This window comes from Vulpes vulpes, chromosome 7 (assembly GCF_048418805.1).
Source record: "Vulpes vulpes isolate BD-2025 chromosome 7, VulVul3, whole genome shotgun sequence".
Classification (NCBI taxonomy): domain Eukaryota; kingdom Metazoa; phylum Chordata; class Mammalia; order Carnivora; family Canidae; genus Vulpes; species Vulpes vulpes.
Window position 1 is genome coordinate 72,526,395 of NC_132786.1, and position 12,898 is coordinate 72,539,292.

Consider the following 12,898-nt stretch of genomic DNA (forward strand, 5'->3'; position numbering starts at 1 on the left):
CACTTATGTTCCAGCCAGCTGTCTAATGGTTGAGAAACACCTTGTCTGGTAGCCAGGGCTTTTGAGTCTTGAGTTCCAAAATCCTGGACTGACCAAAAGCAAATCCCATCTTTGACTCTGATATTCTTCAGTGCTCAGTGGGTGTGTGCATATGTTTTTTAAAAGCACAGTCAGAAAATGGAGCAAGGCTGTTAGGTACTAAACTTTTGTTCTTATTTTTAAATTTTAGTTAATGAACTTTCACATACAGATAAATATAGCATACATAAGATACCTATGTATCTTCTACCCAAATTAAACAAATGTTTACACTTGTTATATTTGCTTCAGACATCTAAAGTCCTCTTTTCCTTCTTAGTCTATCTTATTCCCCACTCTAGAGTTAAACATTTTAATGAAATTGGTGTGTATGCTTCACATGTCTATTTTTCTACTTTTACTACATATGTATATACCTGTGAACAACATGACGTTGTGTTTGAAGGTTTTTACCCAAATAGGATATTTTATATATTGTTTTTTCTTAGGAACAGTTCTTAGTATGTCTTTCAATAGTTTTTTACATGACAGTGTAATGAGCACATCCATTTACTTAACTGACACTGTTCTCAATCAAGTGTGCAACTAGACTTTCCAGAAACATCTTTTAGATTTTGTGTGTTTAAGCAGTTTTTGGGAAGCATGAATAAATTACCTTGTCACTGCTTTTTCCCCTCTGAACACTAGGTTTTTAACATTTATTGATACTGAAACATATTGATATAGATCAATTATTCCAACAGCTATGTGGTAGCCTATTATATTGATATTCTAGTTTATCGATTTCCCTAAATTGTTTTAAATTTTTCACAATGACCACAATAAACATTTTTTTTTTTTAAATAAACATCTTTATACATGTTTTCTTGTGCCCAACTGTTCTTTAAAGTATACATCTAGAATCACTGGGTCATATAATATGTATGCATCTTCAACTCCGCTAGATATGGCCAAATTGCAGTTTTATACTCTGCTCCCACATGCCAAGCAGTGTATAAAAGTACTAATTTCTCAGCACCCTCACAAACTTCAGGCTTTTAAGTTTTGCAGTCTGATGAATGTGAAATAATTATCTCATTTTAATTTTCTTTTCCTCATTTGCTAATGTAGTTGAACATCTTTTCATATATTTATTGACCATATGGTTTTCTATTCTCTGAATTCTTATTCATATTCTCTATTTATCTATTGTACATCTCTCTTCTCTCTCTACATACATAAATATACACATGCATATATATATGAAATATATTTATATTATTTGGAATTCTAATCCTTTGTTGGTTATTAAACTCAGTTCTCTATTTGTTACTCATCACAAAATTTATTCCTTGTGCTTATTCACAAGAACTTCTTTAAAAGTCCTTGTCTCTTTTCCCTGAAAAAGCATGTCTCAAAGTGTCACTTCCATGTGACAGAATATTTAATTTTCACACCATCTCCACCCAAAGCTCGTTTATTAATAACTGGCATTCATAGCACGTGTAACATGGAGGCTCTTAATGTGAGGAGATCACACTTAGCCTAAGCTAAAATCCAGACAGAGGGAGGGAAAGGGTGGCAGAAAGAAGGGGGCATGCATGCAGAGATACGAGTGAATATGAGAAAAGAAACAGAAGGAATGGGAAAAAGGAGGAAATAAAACAGATTTGAGAGTGCACCAAAGAGAATAAAGAAGGATGAGCATAAAAGAGTGATAGAAAAAAGTAGAGAATACTGGAACCAAAGGAGAATTCACAGAAAGAAATTTAAAAGCAAACAAATATTAACTGCTGGAGATTGGAGAGAAGAGGGAATGTGGAGAACAGGCAAGCTGCCAGGGGAGATCACAGACCCCTGCCCTCTCCTCCTGGCTATTCTTGCACTCTCCACAGACCCATCTCTGTCTCATACCTGACAGCTCTGCTGCATGCCCATCTGCATCTCCATACTCAAATTCCAGAGTGGGGCAGTCCACAGAGCCCTGTAATGGAGAAGTCTTTGCAGTAACTTGGGGAAAAGGATGAAAAAGGAGATCATACTTTCATTTAATCTTCTTCTCTTGGAGGCCAATGTTAGGTCAGGGAGGCAGCTTACAGAGTCTCATCTGGGCCTTTAATCCAAAAGGTACCCTCCTCCTAGCCAAAATTGGAGGCTCAGTGCAGGCAGGGCTGAAAATTCCTATATAAAATCCGAAAGTCTGAGTAAAGGGCTATGATTGTGAAGATATGAACGCTACACAATCTGTGCCTGTATCTGACCTACATAAACACAGATGAGAAGAGCATGTATCTGATTTCTAGAACGAGATGGACTTAAAACAAAATAAGGTGAGCCGGATTCTAATTTCAGCTATGTCATTAACCCAATGTATGAATTTGGGCAAATCTCATTCTTTGGATCATAGTTCCTCATTTATAAAAAAAGTCCCTCAGCTCTAGTGTTCCACGACTTTAGGATTGTCAAATAAGGAGCAGTTCTATCCCAAATTGTTTTATTTTTATTTATTTATTTTAAAAGATTTTATTAATTTATTCATGAGGTACACAGAGAGAGAGGCAGAGACATAGGCAGAGGGAGAAGAGGGTTCCTCCCAGGGAGCCCAATGCGGAACTTGATCCCAGGATCCCAGGACCCTGGGACCATGCCCTGAGCTGAAGGCAGATGTTCCACCACTGAGCCACCCAGGGGTCCCTACTCCAAATTGTTTTAAGGCTAGATTTTCTATGATGCTGTTATGTATAAATTTATAATCCTATATAAAAATATTTTAATGTGATCCCACCTCTAAGCATTTTGGAGTTATTTCCTACCATAAATTTAAAAAATTTTGAATCTCAGCCATCACATATTGAGATCCTGAACAAGTTACTTAACCTCTCTGTGCCTCATTGTGGTATAAAAACTGTATTTGGTCTTTGCCCCCTGTTCCAGGCACAGAGCTCCAAAAACCTTTGAAATTTCCTGATAGAAGTGTAATCCATAAGCCCCTGTCAATAATACTTGAGTTTATGTTAATGAGATGAATCCAGGTTAGCCTTTAAGAGTTTCAAAGGAGGGGCTGGCTGCACCTCCAGAGAGGGGAGGAGGCTGAAGATTGAGTTTAATCAGAGGCCAATGCTTTAATCAACCATGCCTAGGTAATGAAACTCCATTAAAGCCCTAAAATAATGAGGTTTGGGTACACTAAAGTACTAGGAGGGTGAAAGCTAGAGGATGTGGAAGCTCTACACCATCCCACCCCCATACCTTCTCCTTTGCCTCTCTTCATTTGGCTATCCTTGAGTTATATCCTATATATTAAAATTGTAATCATAGAGGCAGCCCGGGTGGCTCAGCGGTTTAGTGACGCCTTCAGCCCAGAGCGTGATCCTGGAGACCTGGGATTGAGTCCCACGTCAGGCTTCCTGCATGGAGACTGCTTCTCCCTCTGCCTGTGTCTCTGCCTCTCTCTCTCTCTCTGTCTCTCATGAATAAAAAAATAAAATCTTTAAAAAATAATAAAATAAAAAATAAAATTGTAATCATAAGCAGAGCAGTTTTTCAAATTCTGTGAGTTACTGTAGCAAATTATGGAATCAGGTGGTAGGGATGGTCATGGAACCTCTAAATTTACAGCTGGCCAGGTGGAAGTGCATGTACCCTGGAGGTCCCAGGTGTGGCTGGCATCTGAAGTGGGGACAGTCTTGTGGGACTGAGCCCTTAACTTGTGGGGTCTGTGCTAACTACAGATAGTGTAAGAACTGAGTTGGTGACAGGGAATTATTGGAAAATGAAGTGCTCAGTTTTCTTATCTGTAAAATGAAGATAATTCATGGGGTCATTATAAGGACTAGATGAGTTAATAGAGGAAAAGCATTTGGCATACTACCCAGCAATTGGTACTGCTATGTAAATGGTTATATTAATTTGAATTTTACTTATTGTACTTGCAATTTTAACATTATATGATAAAGGCATATTTCTCATATTGTTAGGACTATCATTTTAAACAGCTAAGTGTGCAGTGAAATGGACAGATAACTGGTTACTTAACCAGTTCTCTAGTGTTGAACATTTAAATTGTTTTTGATCTTTTTTTACTATATGCATGAAGCTGTAATACACTTAGCAATCTTTTCATATTTAGGATCTTTCCTAAAGATAGATATATTTTTTAAGGTTTTATTTATTCATGAGAGACGGGGGGGTGGGCAGAGGGAGAAGCAGGCTCTATGCAGGGAGCCTGATGCAGCACTCGATCCTGGGACTCCAGGATCACGCCCCGGGCCGAAGGCAGGACCTAAACCGCTGAGCCACCCAGCGATCTCTTGATTTTTTTTTTTTTTTTAATTTAAGGATAGATTCTTGCAAGAGAAATGAATGCATCAAACTTTATGAATACTCGTTGTATGGTTCTTTGTATATGACAAGTTTTTTCCAAAACCACTTTACCAATTTACACTGCCAACAATGCAAATCATATTTAAATCCACTATAGCAAAGATTTCCAAATACTTCTGATACTTCTGGGTTACAGAAAAAAAAAAGGTGGAGGGTGCAAATGACATTAGGTAGTTGAGATTTTATCTGTTAAGTAGAGACTTAAAAACTTTTTAAAAATATTTATTTCAAAAAAGGATAGTTTAATACTCCCCAAACGAGGACACAATATTAGAATAAAAGAGCCATCAATAGTAATGTTGACATATTGGAGTGACATATACACACATATACACACAAAACTGGAACAAAAGTTTAACAGTCTCACTATCACTATATGTGATTAGATATTTTCTATTCTTCTATTTCTTTAAAAAAATGTTGGTATCAACTCACAGAGTACCCCCTACAGTTTTAAAAACACCATTTTAATTTGCATGCATCCTGCAGCAAGACCAAGAACCAGCATCCTAGTGACAAGATGTCACATGTCCCCTGCTGTGATGTGACCAGAAAGACAGTCACCTCTGTGGTCTTCTACCTGAAAGCCCAGAATCTGGCCTTACGTCAGAAAGACCCTGAATGAGGCTCACTGAGAAACTCTCACAGCCCAGAGCAGGCTCAAAATAACTGGGGCCTGAGAAGGATGCCTGAAGGACACAGCCTTGCCAACAGTCAACAGACCAATGTTGCTTCCATGGTTTGGACAAAGGCACTGTGGAAACCTGAGCAGCTGGCATCAGGGGAAACTGAGCAAGGGGTAAGAGAACTCTCTGTACCATCTCTGCAATGTCTCTGTAAACCTAAAATCACTCCAAGTAAAAAGTTTAATAAAAAAAAAATTGCATAATACTATTTACTTATTTATTTATTAAGTAAGCTCTACATCCAATGTGGGACTTGAACTAATGATGCGGAGATCAAGAGTTGCATGCTCTACCAACTAAGCCAGCCAGGTGCCCCAAATTGTATATATCCTTTAAATTTATTGTATTGAACTATATTTTATGAAAAATCAATGTCAATGCCCTGAATTTTCCTCATTTTGCCACAAACCAGTAAAACTTTGTCAAGGACTTTTGGAACCAATTAAACCAGGGGACCTGGCTAAAGAGGCCTGAGGTGAATCGTTTAGTTAAGAGTCTTCTTATTAAGGGTTACTTGAGTGGTTCAATTGGTTTCAGCTCAGGTCATGATCTGAGTCCTGGGATACAGCCCTGGGGTGGGGCCCTGAGTCAGGCTCCAAGCTCAGTGGGAAGTCTGCTTGTGGATTCTCTCTCCCTCTGCCCCCCACCCCAAATCATGTGCACTCGTTGGCATGTTTTCTCCCTCTCTCTCTCTCATATAAATAAATGAACCCTTTTTAAAAAAGGATTAAATCTTTTTAAATTCTTATTAAGCAAATAATTATTCTCTAGCTTCCTCTTTTTCTTGGGAGGTTCATACACTAAGCCTTTTGTGGAGGGTAGTTCAACTAGTGTCCCCTACAAATACAATGATGGATGAGGAGGCTCCCTTGAATTGTGCCAACAGTCATTCTCTTCCCATAATCCTCTAGAAGCACAAAAGAAGGGGGGAAAAAAAACCCAAACCACCAAAATCAAAACCCACCTCCCTTGAGGACTGTCTTCCACAGGAAAGGGAAAGGAGGGAAGGAAGGAAAGGCAGATAGTTATCTGAGTCTGGCACCTGAGTGTTATGCTGATAGGGAATGTACTGACAGGTAAAAAGCAGCTTTCCTGCTGCAGTAGAAGGTGGAGAAAAGCTAATCTTTCCAGCCAGCCTTTTGGCAGGCAATGAGCCCAGATGGAGAGGATCACCGCAGTTGTCCATTTCCAAGCATAAAAAGTGCAGCTGCAGACAACCAGGAGGCAAAACTGTGGGGCAGGTGGAAAGCTCTGGGTCTCTGGATACTGAACTTATTGGCAAAAGGAAAATACTATCAGAGCCCTTTCCTGAAGGAAGACTTGATCGCAGGGAAAGGCCTCCTACATCAGTTTTAATTCCCCCAAAGAACATATCTTTCTGAAACTATCTTATTTTCTTACATATTGTCTGTCTCTCCACCCCAACTAGAATGTTTGCTCCACAGACCGAAGACCTTATCTTGTTCACCACTGTATCCCTACCACCTAAACAGCGCTGGGCATGTAGAAAGGAATCAATAATTTTAGAATTAATGAATGACCTATCCACTCTCCAAAAATACATTTAAGCAAGAGCAACGTCTCTATGGGAGAATGAGCACAGGGTGCCCTAAAAGGCCAGATTCAGGGGCACCTGGGTTGAGCATCCAACTCTTGGTTTCCACTCCAGTGGTGATCTTCATGTGTTGTGGGATAGAGCCCTACTTGGGGCTCCACACTCAGCAAGGAGTCCACTTGGGGATTCTTTCTTTCCCTGTCCCTTACTCATTCTCTCTCAAAAATAAATAATCTTTAAAAATACATGAATAAAATAAAAGGCCAGGTTCACAGTGAGGCAGGGAGGGAGATGATATGGATAGAACACTGATCTAGCTAGCAAGACAGTAGGGCTAAGCTCTGCCTCTGAAAGGTGGTATGACTTTGGGCCAGTCTTTTCATCTCCTCCACTCCTCTTTTTTTAGAAAAAAGGATGGATTCCTACTTGTAGCAAAATGAAAACATATATGAAATCCCTTTGGAAACTGTGATATAGGGGCACCTGGGTGGCTCAGTGGTTGAGCATCTGCCTTTGGCTCAGGTTGTAATTCTGGGGTCCTGGAATCAAGTTCTGCATCAGGCACCCTGAAGGGAGCCTGCTTTTCCCTCTGCCTGTGTCTCTGCCCCCCCCCCCCCCCCCGTGTCTCTCATGAATAAATAAGTAAAATCTTAAAAAAAAAAAAAAAAAAAGAAATTGTGATATACTATTCAAATGGTAAACCCTTGCTGGGATAAGTAAAATCTGGCTTCTAGTACCAGCTCTGGCCCTATGATCTACTATGTACTGACCAATTACATGCTCTGTGCCTGAACTGAATTAAACATTTAACATTCAGTTATCTCATTTGGCTTTATCACAACCTTCTGAGGTAAGTAGTATTAACCTCATTTTATAGATGAAGAAATTGGAGCTCAGAGTTTTGGCAATTTGCCAAAAGTCACACAGGGTAAAATAGTAGGGCTAGGGTTCAAAACCTGGTCTGACCCCAAAGCCTAGTGCTCCTGGCCACTATGCCAGATGTATGATCTTGGGCAAGTTACTTCTGTCTCTTGCTTCTGTAAAAGAAAAAGCTAAAATAGATGATCTCTACAGATCCTTCCACATCTGACATTTTGTGGTCTATCGTGTGTGTGTGTGTGTGGTCCCAATTCTACTCTTGACTAAACTGATGGAAATTGGCTGGATGAGGGGGTGGGGGACTAATAATTCACTCCTTTGATCCTCCTAGTTAGCATTTCTTTTCAGAAGAAGAGGAAGTGACCCAAACATCCATATTCCTATCTGTGGGTTTGTATCTTGGACAGTTCCATCCACTCCCTCCTGTACAGTCCCTGCCCGAATCCTGTCTTTGGGACTTTCACTGGTAAGGGGTCCTGATGTCCACGGAAGGCACCCCCGAGGGAGGCTGCCAGCCCTCGGAGTAAGGGGAAGCGCAGAAGTCCCTGGGCACATCTGGATCGGCTCGCCTGCCCGGGCTGGGGCGGGGAGGCGGCTGCCGCACGCGCCGGTCCCACTCCACTGCGGCGGCGCTCTGGCCCCCACCCCTCAGGCCAGTCACTTAAGCTCTGCGCTCCCGTTTCCTCCGAGAATCTAGAACACGAATCCCCCCCACTTCAAGGGGCTGCAGAGATGAAGGGAGATCGATGTTTGAAAAGTATCAGGTATGCTCGCTATTGCGCTCCATCTTCGCGCCCAGAGGAGAGCCAGACGGCTAAGAAGCCCCCGACCCGCGCAGGCGCCGGGCAGGGGGACCAGGGACTGCGGAGCCCCGAGTCCGGGGTGCGGCGGGCCCCGCAGGCGCCCGCTCCGGGGGGCGGCCCCGAGCGCACCGGGAGCTCCGGAAGGGGAGGAGGACAGGGCCGAATCACCTCGGCCACCGCTTCCCGCCCGCAGGCGTCTCCCGGCCCCAACTGAAGCTCTCCGGTTCCTCACCTCCGACTCCCGCCGCTGGCTTCTGAACGCTTCCCGGCCCTTGGGCGCCGCCTGCTTCCCTTTGCCGCCGCCGTTGCCGTTGCCATTGGCGGACGAGCTCCCGGCCCCGGGCGCCGCGGGGTCCTCCATGCAGCCCCAGCCAGCGGCTCCCCTCGGTCGCTCGGCGCTCTCTGCCCGGGGCGACCCCGCCGCCGCGCGCCGGAGTCAGGCTCCGCCCCCTCCACAGCTATTGGCTGCGGTCGCGCCCCGCAGCCCCGCCCCGCAGCGCAATTGGTCGTTCGACCGCTCGGAGCGGGACTTGGAGGAGGTGGGGGGAGCTCATTCGCGGGATTTCCCCCTCCCCCTTCCTTTTTAAAAAAATCCTGGGGCGGTGTTGGGAGCCTTAGGCTCCCGGCTCCACCTTCCGAATTCTGGGCCTCCGGGCTCTGGCGGGTTATCCTTTTTCTTCTCACTCAGCACTTCCCCCCCCAAATAGTGACCTTTTTGGGGAGCTTCAGTCTCCGCCTCCTGCTCCTCTGCAGCCTGCGCTCCCCGGTACCACAGACCTCTCTATCCCGGCTCCCGCATTACGCCCCAAGTCCCGTTTCAGGCGCCGGGGAGCACGGCACCGCCGGGTGGCCTGGGACACCGCAGGAAACCGGGGACTCGCTCGCCCTCGGATTTCTCGAGAACTCATCCCGCCCGGAGTGAGGGCTTGGGCTGGGAGGTAGTGGGTTGAGGGGTGGGGTGGGGCATTTTCACTTCAAGAAATTGCCGGTGCCCTTCAGGGCTGCTCCTGGTCATCTGTCTTTCTCCGCTGAAGTGGGGCACCTTCCTCAGGTGTGAGCTAGGGAGAAATGTTGAATGGAGAGCATGCCCCCACCTGTTCCCTCTCCAGTCCTTTCCTGCATTTCTCTAAGATCCTTTCTAAGGATCACAACGAGGCTGTGTGATCTGCAGCTCCCGAATTTATCTAAAAAGCTGTTTACAGTAAATATTTAGGCTGTTTGGGTTGGTAGTTAGAAGTCCCAAACAAGCAGCCTGAGGGGAATGGGTGGGATGGGGGAGTTGTTGAGCTGCCCCTTCGTTCCAGGCATTAATTACTTTAGACACTTTCCAGATATCATATGGTACTTTCGACAGGTTGTTTTCACTAATCCTGTATTATTGTTGAGAAAACCAGCACTCACAGAGATTCCTCCTTGCAGTTCCCAAGGTATCATATTCTATCTTTTCTCAATGTCTTTGCAGTTCTTTCTCTCTGGAAAAAAAAACTTTTTGCTCTTCTTGGCTAACTTATATTGTTCTGTGAAGATTCCATTTCATTATAACCCCTTCTTCCAGAAAGCTTTCCTTTCACCCTTCTCAACTCACTCAGGCTGTGTTGGTGTCATACCAAGTCGGCTTGGATTCCAAATTCTTATATTTTCTACTCTATCTCCAAGGTAAGAGGCTCAAAGGAATTACTCCCCCTTCCTATATCTTAGGAACAATTCTCCTTTTTATTTGTATTTATTTTTAAAGATTTTATTGATTTATTCATGAGAGACACACAGAGAGAGGCAGAGACATAGGCAGGGGGAGAAGGCCCCCTGCAGGGAGCCTAAGGCTGACTCATCCCAGGACACCAGGATCATGACCAAAGGCAGATAGATGCTCAACCACTGAGCCACCCAGGTGCCCTTCCTCTCTTTTTTAAATCAATAATTCTTTTTAAAAAAAAAGATTTTTAATTTATTTGAGAGAGAGCACAAGAGCTTAAGTACACTCAGAGGGAGAGGGCAAGAGAAGTAGACTCCCCGCTGAGCAGTGAGCCCCAATGCAGAGCTCAATCCCAAGACCCTGGGATCATGACCTGAGCTGAAGGCAGATGCTTAACAATTGAGCCACCCAGGTGCCCCAATAATTCTTTTTTTTTTTTTTTAATTTTATTAAGTAATGTCTACACCCAACTTGGAGCTCAAACTTATAACCCTGAGATCAGGAGTTGCAAGTGCCACCTACTGAGCCAGTGAGTACCCCACTGTTTCTTTCTTAACTATTTCTCTCCTTCACTCTTTACTCTGCTGGTCAGTAGGTGACAGATCAGAACAGAGTTGAGAGAGAGAACTCCTTGGAGCTTTCTCAGTTCCTTTCCCTCCTATCCCCCAACATCTCCTTACTATATCCACCCAATCATTTTCCCTTTCCTCTCCTATTCCCCCCAACCTGAATGTAAGTTCCTTCAAAATAGGGCCAAATTTTGTTCATTTTGCATATCTCACATATGTATGTTTAACAGGGCTTTTGTAATACTGACTGAAAAATCATTTGTAGGGAACTGTCCTATGCATTGTAGGATGTTTAGCAGAATCCCTTACCTCTCCATACTAGATGCCAGTAGTAGTCCTCTCCCCTAAGTTGTGACAACCAAAAGTGTCTCCAGATATTGTGAAATGTTTCCTGAGGGACAAAATCTTCTGTAGTTGAGAACTACTAGTTTAACAGAATTGAATTAGTGTGAATTTCCAAGGAAGTCCATGGCTCAAGGCCTCAACTATTTGATTTTGGAATTATTTTCAGGGTATTATTTGTTAAACTCTAATATTCACACTCTGCTTTAAAATTCACAACCCGGGCAGCTCCGGGGCCTCAGTGGTTTAGCGCCGTCTTCAGCCCAGGGCATGATCCTGGAGACCCAGGATCGAGTCCCACGTCAGGCTCCCTGCATGGAGCCTGCTTCTTCCTCTGCCTCTCTCTCTCTCTCTCTCTCTCTCTCTCTCTCTCTCTGTCTCTTATGAAAAAAATAAAATAAAATTCGCAACCCATGCCTAGCTCATCAATGCTGCAGTGTGGTAAACCTGCACAGCCCGTTGGTGTTTCTTTTCTTTTTTTTTTTTTTGAGGGGTTTCTTAATAAAAGAATTAATTATTCTGTCTTCCTCTTCCCAATTCCTATCCTCCTAAGCAGAATTGTAGGTTTGACAGGCCCAGAACTTCATATTTCTTTTGTGAACCTAGTCAATCAGCAGGATCCCCAAACTGTGGTGGCAGGAAGGAGTGGCCAGTTTTGAGGCTTTGTTCCTTTTCCAGTCTATCCCTTGGGCAAAGGAACAAAGCTTCAAACTGGTTTCAGTTGAGAGTAGGACTGAGGACAGCTTTCAAATCCCCTCTGGCCTCTAGGCAAAGCCAGTTGCTGAGCCTGGAGCTCCATCTGGCTTCACTTTCAGAGAAGGGGTTTGAAAAACTGGTGTTAGGGAGATTGCAAGAATCAACACAAGAGACCTCAACCCATTATCTTTTCCACACTCCAGTGGAATGGGAAACAGTTAAAATCAGACATCTGTCTGCTCATTATAGGCCCAGACTTTCAGAGCTTGTCAAAAGGAAGAAGATATCTGGAAACAATTCCTGGAAGAAATAACAAGAAATCACAGATTAACTGAGAACTTTACTAGAGGCCATAGACTTGGTACACACTGAACTTTTTTTTTTTTTTTTTTAGATTTTATTTATTCATGAGAGACACACACACAGAGAGAGAGAGAGAGAGGCAGACACAGAGAAGCAGGCTCCATCCAGGAAGCCTGACATGGGACTCCGTCCCGGGACTCCAGGACCATGCCCTGGGCCAAAGGCAGGTGCCAAACTGCCCCTACCTGAACTTTTTAGCCTATTTGTCAACAAGGATTGATACCCATCAATACCATTGACTATAGAGGCATCCATATGGATAGCTGGGAGCTAATTAGTCAGGGACTAGTCTATAAGTGTTTCCACCTTGCAGAGATGGCTCCAGTGCTGAGTTATTTTTAAATCAACACTACCACTTTTCCTTGTCCCTAAAGTCAGGAATTTGGGGGCTGCTGGAAGAAGGCTGGAGGTATAAATAGGTAGTTACAAGGACTGAACGTATCCTTTTCCCCATGGAAGCTCTCAACTTTAATCCATGGAGGTTAGATACCAGATTAAATAGATAGCACCTGTTACAGAGAGTGCTTAAAAATAAGACACAGAAAGTCTTACAATATTTAATTTTTGAGGACACTGGGCAGCCAGGATGATGTAGTAGAAAAAGGTTAGAATTATCTTCTTCTCCCACCAATGGCGCATTTGGGTGTAATGAGGCAACAGAGTCTGTGGGATCCTAGACTGAGATGAGAAATTGATGTGTATGTAGCACACGGTGTGTGCTAGGTTTTAAAGCAGCATTTAAAAAATTAAATCAGGTCTTTAAATCCTTACCCTAGCAGATAAGCACTAACTATTTCACAGGCAAGAAAACTAAGGCTCCAAACAAAACAAAACAAAAACAAGGCTCCAATGGTTATATAATATAATCAAATCATGCAACTTATAAATGGAGGAGTTGGTCATATGACCCT

The 12,898-nt window shown here is 43.4% G+C and overlaps 1 protein-coding gene across 1 annotated transcript in view; it reads right to left on the reverse strand.

Annotated features, from left to right (window-relative positions):
* Positions 1–8,756, reverse strand: part of STRIP2 (striatin interacting protein 2) — a 47,907-nt gene extending 39,151 nt beyond the window's left edge. Inside the window, exons 1-2 of the mRNA XM_026010808.2 lie at positions 8,557–8,756; positions 1,933–2,002 (exon numbers count right to left, since the gene is read on the reverse strand). Coding sequence (XP_025866593.1) covers positions 1,933–2,002; positions 8,557–8,685 — 199 coding nt within the window. The 5' untranslated portion in view covers positions 8,686–8,756. The remainder of the gene's footprint in view (positions 1–1,932; positions 2,003–8,556) is intronic.
* Between the last annotated feature and the right edge of the window lie 4,142 nt (positions 8,757–12,898).